The sequence below is a fragment of the Panicum virgatum genome, chromosome 2K (assembly GCF_016808335.1).
Source record: "Panicum virgatum strain AP13 chromosome 2K, P.virgatum_v5, whole genome shotgun sequence".
Classification (NCBI taxonomy): Eukaryota; Viridiplantae; Streptophyta; class Magnoliopsida; order Poales; family Poaceae; genus Panicum; species Panicum virgatum.
Genome location: NC_053137.1, coordinates 49,074,543 through 49,098,323, shown reverse-complemented (window position 1 = coordinate 49,098,323; position 23,781 = coordinate 49,074,543). Strand labels below are relative to the sequence as shown.

Below are 23,781 nucleotides of genomic sequence, written 5' to 3'. Positions count from 1 at the left end.
GTGAGCCTCCGCCTGTGTCGATTGAGGACCGTACCGTTGTTGGCACTACTGATCGAGGATTGAACAGTACTAACCACATGCCAGAAGTAGGAGGTAGTCGAAACCGATAAGCTGTGTACCGCTTTATAACGATACTTTGAATCCCTACCTGCTACGCTGGGCGTGGGAGATGGCGGGTGTTGGATGGATGTCGCCTTCGGGTTCTCAGAGAGTTCACAGTGAGGGGCCCAACACCTGGGTTTTAGCAGGCGCGATTCAGATGTTATGGTAACGATAGAAACAGTTGATGCGTGTGGCCCGACGGGGTTTACATGTGTCGTGTTGGTTAGGTCCACCTTGCAAGGTTAAATCAAATCGATTCGACGTGACTCGCGGATATGAGAACTTTGATCTCTCTGTCACATCGTAGTAAAGGATTGAATTGCAAATGGAAACTTAAGAATATGAGGTATGACTGTGCTACTCTGAAAAGATAATGTGATCAACCATGCGTGCTCTAGATGTTCAGGAAAACCTAGTCAGTTTTTGCATAATAAACTTGAGCTAAAATACTGAAAGTAAGGATCCACTATTAGTAGCTTTTCAGCAAAATAACTCCAGAGCCAAAAAAACTTTGCATGTCTAAAAGTCGGCTAAGTATATACCACTAGTCGGGTAAGACTTGCTGAGTATTAGTATACTCAGGGTTGTTGTTGTAACCACTTTGAGCATGTTGTGTCTTCGCTGACTTTGAGGAGGTCTGTGCGTCCTGGTTTGGACAACCACTTCCTCCTGGGTGGACTGTCGAGTGGGTCCGTCTTCTCCGTGAAGGTCGGGCAGGTCGGCATCACATCGGTGGGCAGGATGTGGAGCTCACCTTTTATCGTCGTTTGTATCTACCGTATTGTATTTGGAAACCCGTTTAAAACTTCCGTTGTACATTTAAAAATACTGTATTTGATATATCGAACTTATCTGTAAAACCCAGTGTTGTAAATTAATTTGGTTTTATTGTATGCTTTTATCACATGTGCTCGTCTTCGTACGGGTCTACTAGTGCAATTGTGATCCTGGAGTACAGTAGTTTAATCGGGATTTACCCGACCGACTGTCAGATTACACCATTTTAAGTGCACAGTAACTTGATTAATTATTAAGATGATGGTTAGTGCACTTAAGCCGGTTTAATTTAGACGGTGCTGCTACACGTTGCGGCATCATAAAACTTTAAAGCTTCTTCGTCGAGATGGGGACCGGCTTCAAGCTGCAAGCTCGGCGTGTTCATCTGTCAGCAGAGGTGGCCCGACGAGTGGTGGCTCCGATCGTTGTTGATGAAGATGACCAGTTGGAGCTTACAAGGATTTGTATGTAATTTTAGTTTTACTTAGGGACGTCTTTGTAAGTAATGGAATGTAGCTTGTTATATAAATAAATGAAATACAACTTGGTTTCTCAAAAAAAAAAAGCCCGCGGAAAACAGTTTAGCTCATATACGTTGGCACACACTGCCCTTATGAATAGCTGGACCCCTCTCTAACTTTGTTTTGCATTGGGCCACTAATGTACTTTCTGGTCCAGCTGCTGAATGAAATCATAATCGGAGAGCACGGAGCTCTAATGCACATGCATGCCACTACAGTCCCTGGTTTCTCCATTTTTTACCGAGATAATAAAATACAAGCATGGAGCTCTAATGCGCATGCCTGCCCATACAACTGCACACATTTACGTGTATGGACACCTACATAAGAGTAAGTTGTCACATCTGCCACAACCACAAGCATTTTGTTGTACACGGACATATAGTCTTATTCTATCCCAAAGATACAAACACTTGGCGAATGACGATTAAATTAGTGACTTTTTCGTGAGTGAAGTAGTGATGGTGGGCTTGTTCTCAAGCAGCAGCTCTGCTTTCCTCTCCTAGAAAAGAATTTAGGAACAGGTGATTTTCCGGCTTTGACTACCAATTTCCCGGCTACCACTCCACCCAAGAGGAGCCTAAGAGCAACTCCATCAGATTGATCTTCATCTTTCTCATTTCCACTTTTTCTCAATATAGGGGATTGATATTGAAAAAACCTACTCCAGCAGATTGATTTTCCATCTCCCTTCCCCTTTATTTTTTCTCAATCCCCAATAATTTCTTTCCAATCTCCAATAGAAAGGGGAGACATTGCATCTCCCTTTCCATATAGAAAGGAGGGAAAACCAATCTGTTGGAACACTTCTTTCATATATGTTGAAATTGAGAAAGGAGATTTCCCTATATGGTGAGAAAGGAGAAATGGGAAGATTAATTTATTGGAGTTGCTCTAAGAAGACTATAAAACCTAACGTTACAGTCGAGCATAAGGTCCCGACCTCGGCCATCCAGCCATCCAGGGGCCAGGGCAACTCTTGTGATTGTGAATTGAGCAGGGGTTCGGCCCTACCGCATCCTCAATTACCTGCCAACTAGGCGGATTGGCGCGTAGCGCATGAATCCGTGGTCTCTTTGTTGATAGGTTAGAAAAAGGAAAATAATTGAAGAAAATATTATTAAGAAACTTGTGTGTCTAGTTGAGAAAAAAAACAAAGTAATAGGGGAGGGGAGGGGGGTGGTAAATATGAACTGGAGGCTCCATGTAACGCGAATGTGTGCTTTGACACGAGCAGAGCCTCGCGGATTAACGACCATGGCGCGCTGGCGTGTACCCTCAAGGCTTCGGCACAGGGTCTTGCCAGCGACCCAGCCTCTTGGTATGTTGTCTTGTAGAACTTGCCTTCGAACGCCCGCATCGCACGCCCATGGGGAGAAAGGTCCAGAGAGAGAACTCGTGGAACTGGAACTGTGGAAGAACTGGGGGGTCACACACACAGTGGCTAATCTAGAGAGATCCAACAGAAGATCTTTTTAAGATGTTTTAGTGAATAAATTAATTTAATCTTATAAAAATATAATTTCTCATTTTTCATCTTCTTCATTTGATTATCAATTGTTGTACATAAAAAAATAATTAGTAGCTATTTTCTCTAAGTAATGAATAAAGACAGATAAAAGAAAACCGGAGGATCAGAGTGTTAGCGGAGGACTCGGTCTCCTGAAGGACTGCCTCACGTTCTCCTTGTAATCTGCCTGACCCGGTCTTTTTGCCATAGCTAGCGTCTTTCTGTTAGTGCTAGGCGTGCTATACATGTATCATATATACCTGAGAATCAATACAAGTCCTCCTTGAGTTGGCACTCAGTCTTATTTATGGTATCAGACGGGTTCGAGAGGAAACCTTCACCATACACGTACGACGCAGGTTGGTCCTGTGCGGGGTTTGGCCTTACCCTGCTCAATCAACACCCCAAAAAATACGCCGGGTGCCGTGAGCGTGGGGGTGGAAGATCGCCGCGTCAAGACTCTGTCTCCAGCTTGTCGACAGCGGCGACTGATCGGGCTGATCGCGTTCTCGAGGTCATTGTCGTCGTCGTCGTCGTCCAACTATGTCAAAGTCATTGTTTGCTTGCTTAATTCTCAGTCAACTGAGAGTGAGAGTTTGTACTGTATAATAACATCGCGCTTGACCTGGACCAAACAATTTAATTTGCTGTGATACTTTTTTCTTCTTCTTCTTCTCTTCTTTCCCTTTCAGGCGCATATGCCGATATGCGTGAATGAACTACCCAATGGAAGCTGTAACTATTTATAGCGCTAACACGCAAGGCAACACAACCTAACCAACCAGTTCACTACCACACAAAGCAAACAGCTAGCCAGTACAACCTGAATACGCCCAGCCAATAAATCTAGTAAGTTAGTAATAACGGGAGCTGATGAAGTACCCGAGGCTTCTTCTGAACATCCGTCTTCTCCTGCTCTCCCTCCCGGCCGTCATGGTGCTAGCCGCAGCCGACGACCCGCCGGCGCACCGGCCAGGATGCAAATCGAGGTGCGGCGACGTCGACATCCCGTACCCCTTCGGCATCGGCGATCAGTGCGCCATCCACCACGGTTTTGACCTCAACTGCACCGTCGTCAACGGCATAGAGAGGCCTTACGATGGGCCGTTCGAGGTGACCAAGATTTCCGTGCCCGACGCCAAAGCTTGGATGAAGATGGGCATCTCTTGGCAGTGTGGCCATGACGCGCGCCAGTCGGTGTGGTCTGATTATTTCACAGACACACCTTTTAGGTTCTCGTACGTGGACAACAAAATCGTGGTCGTGGGCTGCAACACGCTCGCATATATGAAGAGCGAACCAGTAAGTGACTCACACATTCAATTTATATGGTCTAATAAGGTTTGAAAAATCGGCCGCCTAGGCATAGCCGTGAGCTGTGGCACCCCTGACCCGGCCCTCGCGGTTACTGCATAGTAGCATTTTGATACAATATTAAACATACTGTGATTTTTATGTACTTGCCTATCAGCCTGTGCAACTGCACGGGCAAGCAATTTATAGTTATATATATGTTGCTAATACACTATCTGTTTTAAATTATAGTTTGTTTTATCTTTATTCTAAAGAAAATTCATCTAATTTTGACTAAGTTTACGAAAAATATAGACCGAGGCATAATTTAGTCTATTTAAAGAACCTAATTTAATATTGTAGATATTTATGAATATTTTCTATAAACTTGATGAAACATAGAGAAGTTTAACTTAGAAACAGACTAAAATGATTTATAGTTTCGAATATGAAAGGATTAGGCCAATAGAGTTTTTATTTATATACCATAATACATAGAATTTGAATATATTTTAACTCTTTTGCAAGTAAATATACTTTAACGTGTATACATCACAATCATGATTAATGCGCTGGTAAGCCTATCTCTATCTTAGTGCCAGTTGCCAACAACATGGAATGCTGCTAATCACATTGGATTTTATTTTTGGAAGGACGGGAACTCCTTCATACATAGACAGATGTACACATATATCTAATTAGCGCTTTGGGACAGCTTCTCTTATTTAAATTTCTAAAAGATCTAAATTAGGCTGGATCTAATTTTTCTGTAAGATGTGGGTAATTAAGATATAGATTTATGATCTAATTGGATCTATTTTTTCTACAATGGCAGATGTGGGTAATTAAGATATATATGATCTAATTGGATCTAATTTTTCTATAATGGCAGATATGGGTAATTGATATACATATATGGGGGTTATTTTAGGCTAGTTTTTCATAGTGGCATAGGTGAATAATTTTTTAGAAACAAAGTAAATCCAACGGCTATTATTATTGATGATGATTACCATTTACTACTTGGCGGCCAGATATTTCGAACTTTTTAGAGAATTTCTAGAATTTCCCTCTTTCTCTAGGGTATCCACTTAGGATCATAGGTGGCTTCACGTGGAGACTTTAAAAGAGTAAGATTGTGATTTTTTTAATCTATTTTAGTTTTTCCCATCCCTTAGACCTTTAGCATTATGGTGGAGCTCCTCCTTTGGAATGTAGGAAGTTGAAAGGCATTTAATAACGGAAATGGTTGAAAAATAATGCCTTAGGCTAAGTGACGTTTGGATGATTTGTTAATTCAGCTGTATGTATTAAATTTAATTTTTATGCATCCTTTATTTAGGTTATTTGTCTTCTCGACTCATATGAGAATGAAAATAATAATATATTATTTTTATTTTGAAACTAACTATTTTATATATTGTATTTGACATATGGACTTTCCAGAGTTTTTCTTCTTCACGCCTTGTGGCTTCCTATCGTGCAGCACACAGCAGGGGCTAACACATCTATTGTGCATCTGGTAATTGTGCAGCATATAGTAGGTTGCTACGCCACATGCTCTGATGATAGCATACCAAAAAACGGTTCGTGCATAGCTACCGCTGGCTGCTGTGAAGCGGGTGTGCCAGATGACCTTGGGTATTTTGAAGCGTACTTCAATAAAAAGTACAACTCTTCTGGCTGCGGCTATATTGCAGTGATGGAAGAGAAAGCGTTCAACTTTAGCACCACATACCTCGACCCGACAAAGACAGCGTTCTGGGATGCGTACAAGGGCCAAGTTCCAGTTGTGATGGACTAGGTAATTACATGGGACGATGCATGCAATGTTACGGCGTTGACGAACCACAGTTCTTACGCATGCCTTAGTAATAACAGTCACTGTGTCGGTTCCACTAACGGCAGAGGTTCCCGATGCAAGTGCGCTGATGGGTACGAAGGCAATCCCTACGTGAAGGGTGGATGCATAGGTGCTGCCCCACTATTCCCTCGAACCATATTCCTGCGGCAGTTATCAGCACTTTTTTTTAAAAAAAAGAAAAAGAAAAAGTTTTTGGCCCTTATATATAGTTCCAATATATTATTTTCTTTGCAGATATCAATGAATGCAACAATAGGACAGATCCATGCGCGGCTATTGGGGGCGTTTGTCAAAATACACAGGGGAAATTTACCTGCTTATGCCCACCAGGAAAACATGAAACAAATGGTGTTTGCGTGGCAATTCCGCCCCCGCTGCCTCCTTCTACCACTACAAGTGTTCCTTGGGTGATGCCTGTCGTAGGTAGGTACCTTTTTCTATCTGCAAGAGTATGAATCTGGTTGACTCGTATGTTTTATATTCCAAAATTTTTTTACTAGTACTTTCTTACTATTTCCTATAAACAATTTGTGACTTTATAAAGGGGTGGAGCTAGAGAGGTCCTCTGGCCAGGGCTAAACCACAGTAGACAAGTGTCGGACATGACTAAAATTATACTGAATGTTACTACTTTGGGCCTAAATACACATATAGATAATAAATTTAGAAGGGACGAACTGGGCTTATTTTTCAAAAAAAAAAGGATGAACTGGGCTGGACCCGTGCTGCACCACGCGCAGCACGGTCCTGGCTCTACCCCTGATTTCTTATCGGTTCACTTTAAATTCAAACTCTATTCACCTGGTTTACATACGCTTATCATTTGGGCAGCGTCATATTGACCAGTATGGTTGATTCAATATATATATATAGTGATCAGTGTGGTACGGTGAATCATGCAGGCGCAAGTGTTGGGTCCTTAGTCCTTGTCATTACAATAACATGTGTATACCTGATCCAAGAAAGAAAAAAGCTACAGGACATCAAACAGAGATACTTCCAACAACACGGGGGTATTCAGCTTGAGAAGATAAAATCACAACAAGGCATTGCATTTAAAGTATTCTCAGAAGCAGAATTGCAAGAAGCCACAGATAAGTTCAACGAAAAACGAGTGTTGGGTCATGGTGGACATGGAACTGTGTACAAGGGTCTTCTCACAGGTAACATTGAAGTAGCTGTAAAAAGATGCATGTCCATTGATGAGCGGCATAGGAAAGAATTCGGCAAGGAAATGTTGATCCTCTCTCAAATCAACCACAAGAACATCGTTAAGCTATTTGGCTGCTGCCTCGAAGTGGAGGTCCCCATGCTGGTATATGAGTTCATTCCAAATGGTACATTGTTCCGACTCATCCATGAAAACCATGGCAGGCAAATTTCCTTGGCTACTCGTATGCAGATCGCTCATCAGTCTGCTGAGGCACTTGCCTACCTGCACTCGTGGGCATCCCCACCAATCCTCCATGGAGACGTCAAATCCTCAAACATCCTTATCGATTGTGACTACACACCGAAAGTATCAGACTTTGGTGCTTCCATTCTAGCACCAACTGATGAATCGCAGTTCGTCACAGTTGTTCAAGGAACTTGTGGGTACTTGGACCCAGAGTATATGCAGACATGCCAACTGACAGACAAGAGCGACGTGTACAGCTTCGGGGTTGTTCTTTTGGAGCTGCTCACACGCAAAAAGCCCTTCAATTTCAACCTTGATGGGCCTGAACATGAGAAGAGCCTGGTACTAAGGTTTATTTATGTGACAAAGGAGGGTAAGCTAGAAGATATACTGGATGATCAAATCATGAACGACGAAAGCATGGAGGTAGTAGAAGAGGTTGCAGAGTTAGCAAAGCAGTGCTTGGAGATGTGCGGCGAGAATAGGCCGTCGATGAGGGAAGTTTCTGAGAGGCTTGATAGGTTGACAAAGTCGATGCAGCATCAATGGGCACAGCAGAACCCCGAGGAGATTGAGTCCTTACTTGGAGAGTCATCCATGGCTAGCTCGGAGGTTATTGTCAACACTGGAAACCTAAGCATCGAGAAGGAAGCTGCCAGGGGTCTGCAATGGGGACGTTGACCAACAATTCACCTTCCGACGACCTGAGAGCGTATAATATCTCTATATCGCTTTGGGACATATATATGTCAATAATTTGTCAACTAACTACGTCGATGGATGACTTTTGTGTATGTGCTACATATATCGTCACTGTATCGTGCTAAAGATAGTGTGTAAAGTAGTTTTTTTTGTCGATTGGTGTATTTGTCGTATTATCCATTCAGATTTTATCTACTTTTCTACTGTAAATAAATTTGTCTACCTAGATACTACTAGTAAATTGGTCAGTGGGACAGATTTTCCGCTGCACTCTCAACGACTCAAAGAATCATGATCTCATCTCATGAACTTTGTCTGAACTTGCCCTAAAAAAGAAAAAACTTTGTCTGAACTTTAGACCTGGGCCACTTCGGCCTACTGCTTTGCTGCTACCATCGGCCTGGCCTAACCGAATTTTTTTTATTTTTTTTTCAATTTATCAAAAATATATACCAATTTTTTGTGTGCAAATTTGTCACCCTGCCGCCGGTTCATCCGGCGGAAGCGAGTTATCGCCAGATGGACCGGCGGTAGGGGCTGTGGGCCACGGCCTGACAACATTTCGCCGGTTCAATTGGCGGTAGGAGGCCAAGTCGATGGGCCGTGGTGTGCCGGGAACCTACCGCCAGTTGAAATGGCGATAGCTGCCACTTACCGCCGGCTTATCCGGCGGTATGTACCTACCTACCGCCGAACCAACCGGCGGTAAGCACCCCCTCTTAATGCCCGGCCGGCTCCTCCAGCGTCGCCGCCCGCCCGCTCGCTCCCCCGCGCCGCCGCCCGCCCGCTCGCTCCCCCGCCTGCTCCGCCGCCCGCGTCGCGCCTGGTCAGGGCCGCCCCGCCCGGCCGTAGAGCGGCGGCGTGCGCCCGGCCCCCGCGCGCCGGGGTTTGGCCGGCCGGCGCTCGCCACCTTGGGTCGCACGCCCGGCCGTGCGCGCCTACTCGTCTCATGTAAATTTTAAAATCTAGTTTTATTAATAATAGTTGGTAGATTAGCACTAGGAATATTAGTGATTTGGATATAGTTTTAGGTGTAGAAATAGTTTTAATAAATATTAGTGATTTGGATATAATTGTTTTTGATATAAAATCGTAGAATATGAAATTGAAAATATTAGTTTTCATACGAATATTATTTTACATATAAATATTAATGGGTTCAAATAGACATATTAGTCTCATAGAAATATTATTAATTGATATTATATTACATAGAAAACCTACGAATATATGTCAGTAATAGAAATTCTAGAGAAACAATTAAGATAGATGTTAAAATAGCAGAAACATTTATTAGCGTTGATTAAATTCTAAGGACGAGTAATTATTGTCGTAAATGTTGGCAGGCATGTCAGATGATTTGTATTTTCAAGTGTTCTATGGGTCAGGAGAAGTTAGATATGGGCCTGAATGGGTAGATTTGTCAGAGTTTAGCTCGATCACAAAAAAGTACCCCGAGCTAGAGAGAGGATTTGGATTTCAATATCCAATTGGCTATTTAAAGCTTTCGGCCTTAATCGAGATGAACATGAGATCTCTGTCATAGCAGTTGTCAGTCGAAGAGAACTAGTGTTTTGGGAGCTATTGCCGCTTGAAGGGACGCAAAACTGGAGGAACTATGTCAATATAAGTAGTAGCCGAGGCTTACCGCTTGTGTTGTTTGTTCAAACCTGGCAGAGGCTTGCTAGCCAGAGACTATTACCATGTCTTGTTTACATAGGGGCGCGACAATTGCATCCTTTTTTCCTAGGAATTATGGTTCGGGCCCGGAGTCTAATAATTTCGAAGATATAATGGTTCGGAAGAGCGCTAAAAAATGTAATTAAACCAAAAAAAAACACAAAAATAATAGATCCACGAAACACAAAAATAATATAGACGCAAAGGGCACTAAAACCTATCGGCAATTCAATTGGCGGAAGGTTACTGGGCCTGCACAGGAGTACAGGACGGCTATCGCCGTGCCAAACCCGGCGGTACCTCCTACCGCCAGTTCATTCGGCGGTAAGGAGCTACCGCCAGATCAGTCGACGATATGTGCAATGGGTCGTGGCCCAGCAGACATACCGCCGATTCATCCGGCGGTAGCTTCTTACCGCCAAACGAACTGGCGGCAGGGTGACAAATTTTTTTAAAAAAATCAGTATATATTTTTGATAAATTGAAAAAAAAATTCCTTGCAGCAGGTCCAGCCTGCCAGCTCCCAGGCCCACCCCTAACGGGGCCTTCTTTAGCCGTCCGTGCAAGGCCCATTCTAAGCCCTGCCGACGCTCCCGGAGACCCGGGCCGCAGCTGCTCTCGTCCTCCGATCGTGACAGCCGACCCGCGCAAGCAGCGCTTCCCCCCGCTGTCGTCGTCCCGTCGCGGCCGATCGCTCCCGCAATTCGTCAAGCGGTCGCCGTCACAGCGCTTCGCTCTTCTAGCTCCCTTCCCGGGGGGCACACGGCACCCGCCCCGCGCGCCAATCCCCACCACTGCTCGGAAAGCGCTGCCCGCCGCGGCGGGGACGGGCTGGTCCCTGCGCTGGGTGTCAACGACCGGTCGCGCTCACCCGGACGCAGCCAGCCGCCTACTCCTACTGGTAGATCGAGACCGAGTAGTAGGCTCCTGCTGCCGTGCCGCGCCGCACGTCGGTCGGTCGAGCTGACCGGTCAGAGCTGCCGGCCGGGCCTGCCGCGCGCGTCGCTCCCGCTGGTGTGTGGCCCGGCGCTCCGGCCCCGTCGGCGTCGCCGCCCGTGGCGTGTAGCGCGGGATTTTATCCGGTCTCCATCGGCCCCGTCCCCGTGAGATGCTACTACGCCTCTGCATGTGTCGCGTCGCGTCGAGTTCAAGTGCCGTGACGCGGCCGCGCCGGCGAGCTGTCGGGCTCTGTGCGCCCCCGAAAGGAACCGGTGCTGGAGGAGGCTCAGAGCTTGGACTCGGCGTGCGGAATCTCCTTTTTTTTTTAAATTAAGCGTGCGGAATCTCCTCGGAGCCATGAAAAGAGTGGTGGACGACGATGCCTCGGCCTTGGCTTAAGCCGGACGCCAAGTAGTGTACCATTTCCGAGCACGCGTGAGCTGGCGTTTCCACTGGGGACGAGCAAGATGGTGGCAGGAGCCTCTATTACCAATAATATAGTAATAATATACTCCACTCTCGCTGCAGTGGTGCACTGAGAAATAGAAATACTACGAGAGAGAGAGAGAGAGAGAGAGAGAGAGAGAGAGAGAGAGAGAGAGAGAGAGAGAGAGAGAGAGAGAGAGCTCATGGCGGCATGTCCCACGTACAGTTTCGCATGTTTTCGCAAGTGGTGCGATATTATTATTGCATATCATGGGAATCAGATTGACTGGAACTGTCCAGGCCGGGATAAGGTAAAGAACGAAAGCGACCGCATACTGATTTTTTTCGGATGGTACTGGACTGCTTGTGCGGATGGAATATGTGCTACCGAAAGAGAGTGCATGGTTCCCATGTAGTAGCCGGTCATGGGTTGGGGGACCAGGAAACTGCGGTCTTGTTCTCTAGTCTAAAGAGCACGGCAGTCCTGTCCTCGTTGGGCAGGGGGTCCTACTTGAGATTTTATTGATGGGCCGTACGTCAAGATTGTCTCGAGCCATTACCCATTAGCCAATAAGTCAAATTGTGATCTAAAAAACTTTTATAAACGTTGACAAAAAATAAGTCAAATTCTGTGCAAATTTATGCTCGCGTCCTCTCAGACTCGCTCCTTGTGAATCCTACAAGGGTGGCTTCACTGGCACTTAATTCGTTTTCTCCTAGACTCGCAGACCCATTTTTTTTCTGCAATGCTGAAACTGAAGCCGGGAGGAGCCGTGCACAATAGACCCTTGGCGCAGATACTACGTGTCCATTTCCAATTAGGTAAACACTTCAGGTTGTCTGACCGCACAATTGTTTACCCTCTTTTCTAATCATACTATCCAAATTATCTTCGCGATATCATCATAGATATTGTTTAATTCAACAAAGTGACTAAAGCAGTCATTTGTAAAGTCATAAGCAACTTTTTCGAAAGTGGTAAGCAAATTATAATACACTGAAACATATTTTCTCACACTAGAAAATATTATGAAAATATATTGATGTGAAATTTTGTTTCGAAGATGTTGTTGAAACAAGTGTAATGGCGCAACAGATTTTGATTTGGATGCTCAGTTTTAAAATTACGGCTTTTTTTAATTTTCAAAATCAAGTGCATGTTAACATATTGACCTTATTCTCATGCTTCTTTTTATTCTTCTCTTCGCAAGTATGTACACCACCAGCGGTAGTGCCTAGTTTTGATTCAGGTGAAGAAAAAAAAAACAGGTGAGACCACACCTCATAAAGAAACAGCATTAGCAATTTTTACCAGAAAATAGAAGCGTGCTATGACAATGGCAAGTTAATTATTCCGAAAGTAATATGGCCGTACGGAAAACTAATATTACAGTCTGCCCCTTTCAATTAATCGTGTTTTACAAACCACAAAATGTGAAATACCAAAGTGAAAAAGACGAAGCCCGAGCATATATATTTTTTTCACACCTCAACTCACCCGTTCACACCTCTGACTAGAATCGGAAGCCCTAGTTGTTTTCAGCTTCACCCAAAATGTCAAGAAAAACCAACAGCTCATCCTGTTCGGCAGGCTGGAGCTGGAGGCTGGAGCTGGAGTGGTGTGAGAGAAAAACACTGTTACCTGGCTGGTGGCTGGAGGCTGGAGTTGGAGGGAAACATTGTAGAGCTGGAGCCGGAACCACCAGCCGAACACAGCTGACACGCGGAGGCGCGCAAAAAAAAGTCCGGGTCAATGCTTCCCTCCTCTCCCCTGCCCGCCAATAGCCCCGGCCGCGCCATCACCTTCCACCGCGACGACACGGAGCGGATATTTTTGACGCCGCGCACGCGCACCAACGCGATCCCCGTGCGACCTCAGCCGTCGCGCCCGCGCCCGCGCCTGCTAGCCTGCTACTGGTGGAGTGGTGGGTGCAGGCAGGACCCGGACGGCGCCGGCCGCTCGCTGGCGCTCGCTCGCTCGCGCCCGCTCGCTCGCGCCGTCCGCCCACCCACACCGGCCACAGCTCCCCGCGCCGCGTCGCGTGCGGCCCGCGCCCCCTCCTCCCCAATCCCGTGATGACAACCCAGAGCCAGAGGCGGCCTGCCGGCCTGCAGCCCGCGGCCAGAGACCCCCTTTCTAATCTGCAACAACCCGCCGCTACTACTAGTCTACTAGTACGCTGCGAGACAGCCGAGCAGAGGCACGGAGCGAAGCGAAGCGCGGCGCGGGGCAGTGCAGTGCAGCGCGACCCCTCCTCGGAACAGCCGCGGAGCAGAGCCGCGCGCGCGTGCGTGTGCTTGCCCCCACCCCACACGCCACACCCCTCGTCTCTCCAGCCATGGCGGCCCGCCGCGGGTGCTTCCCCCTGGTCGCCGTGCTGCTCGCGCTGCTCTGCCGCGCCGAGGCGGCGGTGAGGGAGCTCAAGGTCGGGTACTACGCCGAGACGTGCCCGGAGGCCGAGGGGGTCGTCCGGGAGGTCATGGCGCGGGCGCGCGCCCGCGAGGCCCGCAGCGTCGCCTCCGTCATGCGCCTCCAGTTCCACGACTGCTTCGTCAACGTGAGTGATCCATCCATCCATCGCTCCACCGGCGCACGTCTCACCTCGCTTCGATTGCACGACGTGGTTTTCTCCGGGGCCGATCTGATGATGATGGCGGGGCGCGGTTGCAGGGGTGCGACGGGTCGGTGCTGATGGACGCCACGCCCACGATGCTCGGCGAGAAGGACGCCCTGTCCAACATCAACTCCCTGCGCTCGTTCGAGGTCGTCGACGAGATCAAGGAGGCGCTGGAGGAGCGCTGCCCCGGCGTCGTCTCCTGCGCCGACATCGTCGTCATGGCCGCCCGCGACGCCGTCTTCCTGGTACGTGCCTCCCCTCCCCTCTCCTCCTCACCACCCCCACGGCCCGCAGATCCGTCGCGCCGCTCGCCTCGCTAAACACGCGGTGGTGCCGCCGATGCGATGGCGATGCGATGCGCATGCCGTTTCTCTCCTGCGGCCTGCCGTTTCCCGTGCGAAATCCAGCGTTATCCCTCTCCCGCTTTGTCTGCCATTTCCAGTCCAAAATCCATCGCCTCCTCCCACTCCGCTTTGTCTGCCGTTTCCGGTCCAGATTCCAGCGTTTGCATGTACATACCGGACGAATCTTTCAAGCTTAATTAGTGCATGATTAGCCATAAGTGCTACAGTAACACACATGTGCTAATGATGCGATCAAAGATCTCAAAAGATTCGTCTCGCGGTTTCCAAGTAAGTTCTGAAATTAGTTTTTTAATTAGTGCCCGAAAAATCCTCCCGACATCTGGTCAAACATTGACGAGACACCCAAAAATTTTTCAGTTTGGAAACTAAACGGGCGCTCTACTCCCTCCGCTGCCTGGCGTTTCCAGTGCAGGAACTCCGCGTCGATCCTGCTCCCCCCAACATTAATTCAGTTTCAGTTTCAGGATCCACCGTGAGGAAAAGGCTTTTCCATGAATCGCTTTTGCCGCCACGGCAGCGCTGCGCGCACGGGTGTGTGTGCGCCTTCGTTTCCTGCGTGACCACCAACGCGGCGCTCACCGTTGCGTCACCTTCGTGTGGACGCTAGCGCCTCTCTGCCGCTAGTCCTGCGTCCTGACTAAAACTTCACGTAGAAAATGAGCATCTGGAGATTTTCCGAGAGCATTTGGCTTGTGCCACCCTGTCAGTTGCGTGTGGCCACCACGCCTATGCGTTCACGTTTTTCTTCCTGGTGGAACGCGCTTCGGCGCTCTGTTTCACATTTTACCTTTTTTCACATGAAATCTTTTTTGATGATTTTCCGAATTGACAGAAAAAACATTTACTAGTACTCCTACAAAGTAGTGTGCAAATTGGCAGCCTGATGACCATGTCTCATTGCCATTGATGATAGCGACACTGGCATTCTAGCAATACATGGAGGCATGGAGGTGCATGCACCCCAGCTCGCTGCTCCCTGTAACCACCGCAGCGGGCAGGGATGGGCAGCATCACCATCACGCGCCCCCCATAGGCAGACAGCCAGGCCCGGTCAGGCGCATTTAACGGGGCGCAGCCACAAGCCGGGAAAGGCCAGGCCAGAGGGCCGCGCCCACGAAAGCCTAGACGCGAGCGATCCCCGCCGCGGCTAGATTGGTGCGGTGCCCTGGTTGTAGTAGCCTTCGGCGTCTAGCGCAGACAGCCCCCGGTGTTGCCACTCCACTGGCGCCGCGAGTGGCAAGGCTGCAGGCCCCACAATCGGCGCCGGGGGATTCTGTTTCTCTCGGATCGGGTGATGATGGGGAGCGAGATTTCCGCCGAGCAGGGCACTTTTCCCGTGCTCCTCGCCCTGGTCTTGGTCCTCAAGAAGGTTCTCGGTACCAAGCGTACGTTATCACTTTGTCACTACTCCATGTCAGGATGCGGTTATCTCCTTGTTTCCCTTGGCAAGTGGACAGTCGACTGGTGGTTGCACTGGATTGGTTGATCGTTGATGCAGGAGAAACCATAGCCATACTTACGTTATTCTACAACTTTTCCGTTACCTGTTCATCTAGTGGTGTCTGCTGTCTGCTGAGTACAGATTCTATTGGTCTTTCCTGAAACAAAATGCATTGCGCTTGCAACCGGAAGATCGATCGGTTCATCAAGTGCCCGTAGTACGAGCTCTAGCTGGATTTGCAACTTGCAAGTGTGCCACGTACGCTGTGGACCTATAGCGCTATAGTACTATCTGGTCGTTCGCTCTGACTTTGTTACATTTTGCGAGGGAAAAAAGCGAGATCATATTAATAAATCTATACACCACTGTCAGTGAGAGTTTGCATTGCAATTTGCAGTACTAATACATGTTTGACCTCTTGGTTTGCTTTGTTTCTCTTGCCACAGACCGGTGGGCCCACCTGGGAGGTGCGGCTCGGGCGCGAGGACAGCCTGACGGCGAGCCAGGAGGACTCGGACAGCATCATGCCGAGCCCGCGCGCCAACGCCAGCGCGCTCATCCGCCTCTTCGCCGGGCTCAACCTCAGCGTCACCGACCTCGTCGCGCTCTCCGGCTCCCACTCCATCGGCGAGGCCCGCTGCTTCTCCATCGTCTTCCGCCTCTACAACCAGTCCGGCTCCGGCCGCCCCGACCCGAACATGGACGCAGGCTACCGCCGCGCGCTCAACGCGCTCTGCCCCAGGGGCGGCGACGAGGAGGTCACGGGCGGCATGGACGCCACCCCGCGCGTCTTCGACAACCGCTACTTCAAGGACCTCGTCGCCCTCCGCGGCTTCCTCAACTCCGACCAGACGCTCTTCTCCGACAACGCGAGGACCCGCCGCGTCGTCAAGCGCTTCAGCGAGGACCAAGACGCCTTCTTCAGGGCCTTCATCGAGGGGATGATCAAGATGGGCGAGCTGCAGAACCCCAGGAAGGGGGAGATACGGCGTAACTGCCGCGTCGCCAACGGCTCGCCATCACCGGCGACGCCCAAGGAGGTGGCGACGTACCGCGTCATGGACTTCTGATCGATCACGCGTCCGGCGGGGTTTGGGGTTTCAGAACAGATCGAGCTCTGATATCGTGCTACTGATATGTTGACAAGGTTTTTGGTCGTGTGTAGTGTGAGTTTTGCACCTATACCTATGATTGTGGTGCGCGAGCTTTTGTGCTCACTGCTGATCTGGGAAATAATTGAGATGGTGTACCTACATATATGATAAGGGTAGCTTAGCCAAAAATTGCCTTGTGTGATTTATAAGCTCGTTCTACTGGCCGATTTGATTTCCAGAACAAATAATTAAATCGGTTGCGCAGATATCATATATACATAGACAATTATGAACAATATATAGGTTCAAGAATCTGAATAACGTGATATATTTAGCATTCACTAACCTGATCTGCAGCAGGAAAATTACTGCTTAAAGCGTAGGGCAAGATCGAGTGAATGTAGTAATTGAAATCCTATAACTAGGGCTAGTTTGGCAGCATGTGGTAATTAACCTAGGGAAGAAAATCCCTCACGGGGAAATCTTTGGGCCACCGATTTCCCCCTCCACCACAGGGGAGATATCCCCCGAGGGGAGAACCTCCCTGCTGCTGTTTGGAATGGTTTTCCACGGGGAGAGAACCACGGAGATCTCATTCTATTGTTTTGGATAATCCAAGGGAGATATGATACATATGTTTTGTAAAGAATTCAAAAGCCATGAAAAATTGTAAAATGCATATGAGTAAGAAAGTAATATGTAACATCTAGCTCAAAAGCTATGCAAAAGTTTAACTCAAGTCACATCTAATATCCAGCTAAGCAAATCCTTTCATCATCATATCACAGGTCACAGGTCATCTCCATTCTCACATCCCACATACAGTAAAAAACAAAATGGACCACAAAGAACTTTGGCACTAGAGCAATAATTTATAGCTTTTAACTCTTTTCACAAGCTTCACATTGCCCTTGCCGCTTCACATTGGCCTTGAACTTCTATAGAATCAGTACACTGATGGTTGAATATTGTTGGCATCCCAGGACCTCACTAACTTGGGGAACTTTGGTACAGTTGACCAATCAACTTGCATGGCAAGAAAAGATAATAGTTAGGCATGCTACCAGTAGCCCAAAAAGGTCATGAGTGCAACGGCAAGACATGAGTGAAAAGATATCAAATTTAAATAGTATGAACCACTATCAGTTGCCTGAAAATTGTACCATCCTGCCTGACAACTCCAGCAGGCACTTTGCCATCACAAATTAATCAAAAGGTAAACAAAATAACATGAACCTGACGTATACAGCTTTCAAGTTTCAAGCTTTGTGCTAATATATAGCTACTCCCTCCATCTCAAAATACAAGTCATTCTAGAAATTGGGTATGTATCATTGCTCATTTAATGCAGAGTATCATTGCTCTTCTGGCATAGAAAATGGGTATGTATTCACAAAACCAAAAGTTATATGTTTGCAAAAGAAAAGCACAGCTGAAATTCAATAATTTAACAATTTCCAACACTGCAGAAGGTTGTGTCAATCAGGCAAAATTTTTGGTAGCCCAAGAATGGGTAGGACTAAAATTCATGCTAACTGATAGACACTACAGATAGAACTAGGGAAAGAGCAAGAACACACAAATAGGCTATTAAGCTGCCAAGCACGTTCCTTGTTCTCATTGCTTACTACTAAGTAATTCCAGTTGGAGTAATGATGAACTGCGATTCAATGATGATCAACGGAAGCCTTAAGGCCCAACTCTCTATATGCGGATATTCATTTGTTCTTTCAGATCTTCAATTAGCAAAATAGCAAGCATAGCAAAAGAACACAAGAGCTAATATATCAGTTCAACGGGGCCATGAATAGAATGCTTACCTGGGCCAACAAACGTCGACGAAGAGAACAGCAAGGATTAGATCATGGAGATCAGCAAGGATAGGATCTATAAGACATCATGGAGCATGTGCAGATATTCAGAATTTAGGAAAAAGATAAGTGCAGATACTTCTGTGGTTATGCTAGCACTTCAACGCCACACCAAACTCATGGAATAAAGACATTTCAAACACAAAAGAGCATACAATTTGCATTTGACGATAAAGATATCATATTATATTCAGAAGCAAACTAAGGAACTTCACAGAGTAATCACAATTGTTACTTTTTTGACAATGGGCGCTATCTTATAAAATGAATTGCAACGGTTAATCAAACCGACTCAAAGGAGGTTCAGGGACAAAAACGAATGAATTTAACAACCGTGCATAGTTCACTTTCTGAATCCAGTTTGCATTTCGAAGAAATCTGACGGTGTTTAATGATTGAAGTGATAGAAAGACCATGGGACAAATAAAATCAATGTCAAAACATGATGTGCTACTCCATATTGCTGTTCTTCTCATGTCTAAATTAATTATGCACAAAGAAATCGTCTCCAACTACTCCATACATTTTGTTGATGCACTATGGTAGATGCTGTGTTGCTGACACTACTCAAGTCAACGCCCACGCCTAGGACCAAATCCCTCAAGTCGTCCTTCGCTCGTGGCTGCAAGCCTGCAGCTCTTCCTCCCCAATATCTACAAGAATCAATGTGAGTTGAGGTGAGGAGAAACCCTAGCGAGCAAGGAGATGAGGGCGGAAGCGAAGATGCTGGACTCAGCAAACAGAAAGGAGGTCCTAGCTCGCAAATGAGGCACAACAGAGGCGATGATGGAGGGGGCGGGGGTGGATCCACGACAGCGGCGGTGGGGATCTCATTCGCGGTGGAGTTTGGGGAGGAGATATGCAGGTAGAGGCAGACTAACCTGCGAAGGCGGAGATGCTGGTGTCGTGGTGGTGGTCTCCCTCGCGGACAGGGACGACGGAGGGGGAGGTTCGCATGGGAGGCGGCGGCGGCGATCTCGCCCATGCGACACGACTCGGTGAAGAAACAGCGACGACGAGAGGCGAGGGGTCGGGGAACCGGGGAAGCGCTCCCGGCCTCATGTGTCATGGATATCTTCCCCGTGGAAAACGCAGGGAAGCGGGCCGCAATTCCGCATCTCATGGGCTTCCAAAGGCCTTACAGATTGTCCCAGGGAAGCTTGCCCCCGCGGATTTCTTGCACCGGGAATTCACGGGGAACCCGGCGGGGAATTTGGCTTCCAAACTAGCCCTCAGTGTAACTCTTGGAAGCAAAATGATATTATAACCTCACAGTGAAAAAACAATAATCAAATTGTCACACTAACGAGGGTTGTCGAGGTGTGGTAAAATTTGGTCACATGGCGCACAGCCGCGCAACGATTTGTGGAGTATTTTTTTACTGGAAAAGTGTTTTCCATGAACTAAGCATATTCAGCACACTTACAACCTACCGCCCCTAGGACATGAGTTACTGAATTAGAAGATCGTTGTACACGAGCAAAATAAACTGAAGTAAAACTTTTTTTGGGGGGACGAAACTGAAATAGAACTCGAATGAATTAGATCCGGAGATTTGTGGAGTAGATCACTAGAGCATCTCACCCCGTTTTGATGCATCAGATCCGGAGATCTGTGCCGAGTGGGCTGGATATCAATTGGGCCAATACGTAAGATGGGCTGTAGAGAGTGCCAGTGCGGGCCATAATTTCAAGTAGGATTTATATTCTTTTTGGAGTGATATATATGTGGTGTATTTAACCCCTGAAAAAATATATGTGGTGTATTTACGGGGGCTGCTGGGGGTCACACGGGTGACCCCAGCAGACTTGTCACCCGCTCCAGATTTTATATTTTTGAACCTAAACTGGCCCATAGTCAAAATATTTTTTAAATTATTCTAACAATACAAAAAATTTGTTCGGGAACAAAAAAAGAACAAAAAATAGTTATTGGGTTTTGTGCGATGGTTTGACTGCCAGTAGCCCGAGCGACTCCTAACATTTTCCGTATTTACCCCTAAAAAAATGTGGTCATTTTTATCACTTGTCATAGCTAGCTTATAATAATAGAGTAGGATTTGGGGGGCATATTCACAACGGTACGGACGGGTGATTTTGTTAGAAACACATTATAAACAGCCACACTAACACAGCCGGCCGCACGCATGCACCAACACGTGCATGCACGCACTCACATAGTCGCATGTATGAAACGGATATGGGAGATCGACTAGCTGACCTTGATATAATGGTTACTGTTATCAACAATGATGGAGTCTACAAAATGGATTGCCAGATGCTTAAAATTCCTTATCTTGTTTCTATCGAGTCTCAAAATTAGATCCCATGGTTATGTTTATCAGCAATGGCTGAGCCTACAAAATAGATGATAGGATGTTTCTTAATAAGAATTCCTACTCTTGTTTTTTTTGTCACAAGATTAATGTGATTAGCAATAGTAACATGCATGGCCAATTGATGACTTTAAGCGTGATAGCTACTCCCTCCGTTTCAAACTGTAAGTCATTCTAACTTTCTTGGAGAGTCAAAACATTTCAAGTTTGATCAAATTTATACAGTACTAACATTTATGATACCACATAAGTATCATTAGATTCTTCCTTAAATATACTTTCATGGTATATCTATTTGTGCTATAAATCTTTGTAATCTTTTTTATAATTTTGGTTAAACATAAAAATAGTTTGACTCTGGTAAAAAATTAATATGACTTACCATTTGAAACTGAGGGAGTACTAGTCTAGAAACCTTTGATGCAGTTGGTCACATTTTGCTAGATTGTAGCGCGGGTAGTTGTCTAGTCTGTGGTTAAGTAATGAGGTACAAATATATGTCCAGTTTGCTCTCATCTCACAAGCTTGTTGCCAAAGAGTGAGTCGTCAATCACTAGTTGCCGAAAAGGAAGAAAATATAAACAAGAAGGACAAATCGTCATGTAATTATATGTACAGGCGAAGTGAGAAGATGCAGCGTATTTTCCAGACATGCACACACACGACACGACACACAACACAACTTGCACGCAGCTACTTTGGGGGAAAGAAACAGTGAGCTATCTAGTCATAGAAATCCATATCTACGACGGGCTCTGGCCCTACGTATGGCGCCCCTACAACACGAAAATCCTCAGGCAACTCTGCTTGTTCCAGCACTGCAAAACCTGAACAGACGATTCGAGGATCGCATGTTTGTCAGAGAAAAAAAGTATGTCGTCTTTGCAGACAGAAAATAGAGAATAATTCTCTACTAATAATCTAGTACTCCCTCCGTTCCAAATTATAAATCATTCCAAAAATCTTGGAGAGTCAAAGTTTTTCAAATTTTAACCAAATTTATATGACAAGATAATAACATTTATGATACCAATTAAGTATCATTAGATTCTTTGTTAGCTATATTTTCATAGTGCACCTATTTGATGTCATAAATCTTTATATTTCTCTGAGATTGTTTGATTCTCCAAAATTTTTGGAATAACTTATAATTTGGAACGGAGAGAGTAGTAACATGGCCATGTAGAAGCATTTTGAATAGATGTATGTACCTGGGAGAGAAGGGACGGGCATATCGGAGAAGTAGGTGGACGGCCGGCCGAGGTCCTCCGCGTACGGCGGCGCGAGTACGTCGAGGAGCGCGCACGGCGTGACGGCGGTGAGGGTGTGGATGTTGCCGCCGCTCCGGGGGAACAGCACCGACGCCCTGCACGGCGCCTCCCGCTGCTCGTCCACGGCCACCACCTTGGCTAAACCGCCTGCAAGGAGTAAGGACTCTCTTAATAAATTTTTAATCAGCGTACGTGCAGTGGCTTAGCGAACACTAATAAGAATCTCCTGGTCTGTCCAGTGTCCATCTCTTTCAGTTTGCTTTATTTTATTCCCCCCCCCCCCCCCCCCTTATCCCAAAACAGGGGTGGACTTTTGGATTGTGCGGTGGAATACCGTCACGTACTTTCTTTTCCTAGAATAATAGCGTCAGACGTAGATACTACTAGCTGTGCAGCTGTTTTCATGAGCTCACAACCAGGTACACGCTGCACGCGCTCAGGATTTTTCCACAGCCCCTGGCTTCAGAGTTCAGACCTCTCGCGTTTCCTGCAAGATTCTTACTCAGTCTTTGCAGACTCTGCAGTTCAGGCCTTCAGGATTCCATTCATACCACGAAAAGCTCTGGTTTTTGGGGGGAGAAAAATGCTGCGCACGTATCAGAGACGTTTAACTATACTCCGTACTTGCCAATACGATGACAGATCGGGAAGAGAAATCGATGGGCAACGTGCGTGGCCACAGCCTAGAGCAGGTGCCGAGGTGCGTGCAGGGTGAGAGCGAGACAGGGTTTACCCTTTCTTGGGCCGGAGCGCGGCGTGGTGACCCAGTCGTAGGAGCTGACGCGCATCGAGCCGTAGAGCAGCTTGCTCAGCACCACCATGTGCGGGTGGTCGTGCAGCGGCAGCGTCGCGCCCGCCGGGAAGCAGAACACGCCCATCTGCAAACGCCGCCGCCGCCGCCGGGACGGACGCATCATGACAGGCCTCAGGCCATCTGCGAAACCACAAGTGCACGACGCTGCCGGCCGGGCCGGCGCACGATGATCACCTGAACCTGAACGCACGTACCGAGAAATCGTCGCACTCGTGGATGTGCACGTACGTGATCCGCGTGAACCCCCGCGTCGAGAGGAGTCGCCGGGCCGCCGCCCTCGGTCTCGCCTCGTCGTCGTCGTCCGACGACGACGACCTCAGCTCGCCCTCCTCCCGGCCGGCGCCCGCGTCGATCCCGACGTCGGCCGCCTCCATCCCGTCTGCACACAGTTACAGACACTGATCAGTGATCACGTCGACGGATTCGAGCGAGCCAAGACGCGAGGCAGGCGCGACGTACGTACCGAGGATGCCCCGCAGCCACCTGATCTGCGAGAACGTGGGGAGCCCACCTTTCCCCGGCGAGAACACGGCGTCGCACGCGCCGTACAGCCGCTGCACCTTGCTCCGCCGGTCGCCGTCGTCCATGGCGCGCCGCCGTCACGCCCGGCACAGGCTGCTGACCGACGACGAGTGGCGAGATCGAGCGAGCACGAGGGGAGACCTGTGTGTGCGCGCCTTCGTCTGCACGGACGGGCTATCCGTGCAGGGGATGGTAATGGTATGAAGCTTTGTGCGTGCGTGTGCCGAGGCCGGACGA

At 47.6% G+C, this 23,781-nt stretch overlaps 2 protein-coding genes and 1 pseudogene across 2 annotated transcripts; 2 read left to right on the top strand and 1 right to left on the bottom strand.

Annotated features, from left to right (window-relative positions):
- The first annotated feature begins 3,695 nt into the window (after positions 1-3,695).
- LOC120681955 lies at positions 3,696-8,438 on the top strand (annotated as a pseudogene).
- A 4,871-nt stretch (positions 8,439-13,309) lies between these two features.
- LOC120681945 (peroxidase 17-like) lies at positions 13,310-16,994 on the top strand. The gene is made up of 3 exons (XM_039963639.1): positions 13,310-13,771; positions 13,885-14,076; positions 16,084-16,994. Exons 1-3 carry the CDS (start codon positions 13,553-13,555, stop codon positions 16,705-16,707), a joined length of 1,035 nt encoding a protein of 344 aa, XP_039819573.1. The 5' UTR covers positions 13,310-13,552; the 3' UTR covers positions 16,708-16,994.
- Positions 16,995-21,515: 4,521 nt separating this feature from the next.
- On the bottom strand, positions 21,516-23,727 carry LOC120696095 (plant cysteine oxidase 1-like). Its single transcript, XM_039979246.1, has 5 exons — positions 23,486-23,727; positions 23,217-23,401; positions 22,942-23,086; positions 22,149-22,355; positions 21,516-21,764 (listed from the first exon to the last, which is right to left on the bottom strand). Exons 1-5 carry the CDS (start codon positions 23,607-23,609, stop codon positions 21,661-21,663), a joined length of 765 nt encoding a protein of 254 aa, XP_039835180.1. The 5' UTR covers positions 23,610-23,727; the 3' UTR covers positions 21,516-21,660.
- Between the last annotated feature and the right edge of the window lie 54 nt (positions 23,728-23,781).

Excerpts from the sequence above, each read along its gene's own strand:
- LOC120696095 (XM_039979246.1), bottom strand. The coding sequence starts at position 23,609 with ATGGACGACGGCGACCGGCGGAGCAAGGTGCAGCGGCTGTACGGCGCG. Across the intron at positions 23,402-23,485 it reads GTGGCTGCGGGGCATCCTCG|ACGGGATGGAGGCGGCCGAC; the intron begins GTACGTACGTCG and ends AACTGTGTGCAG. Across the intron at positions 22,356-22,941 it reads GCGCTCCGGCCCAAGAAAGG|GCGGTTTAGCCAAGGTGGTG; the intron begins GTAAACCCTGTC and ends TACTCCTTGCAG.
- LOC120681945 (XM_039963639.1), top strand. The coding sequence starts at position 13,553 with ATGGCGGCCCGCCGCGGGTGCTTCCCCCTGGTCGCCGTGCTGCTCGCG. Across the intron at positions 13,772-13,884 it reads TCCACGACTGCTTCGTCAAC|GGGTGCGACGGGTCGGTGCT; the intron begins GTGAGTGATCCA and ends GCGCGGTTGCAG. Across the intron at positions 14,077-16,083 it reads CCCGCGACGCCGTCTTCCTG|ACCGGTGGGCCCACCTGGGA; the intron begins GTACGTGCCTCC and ends CTCTTGCCACAG.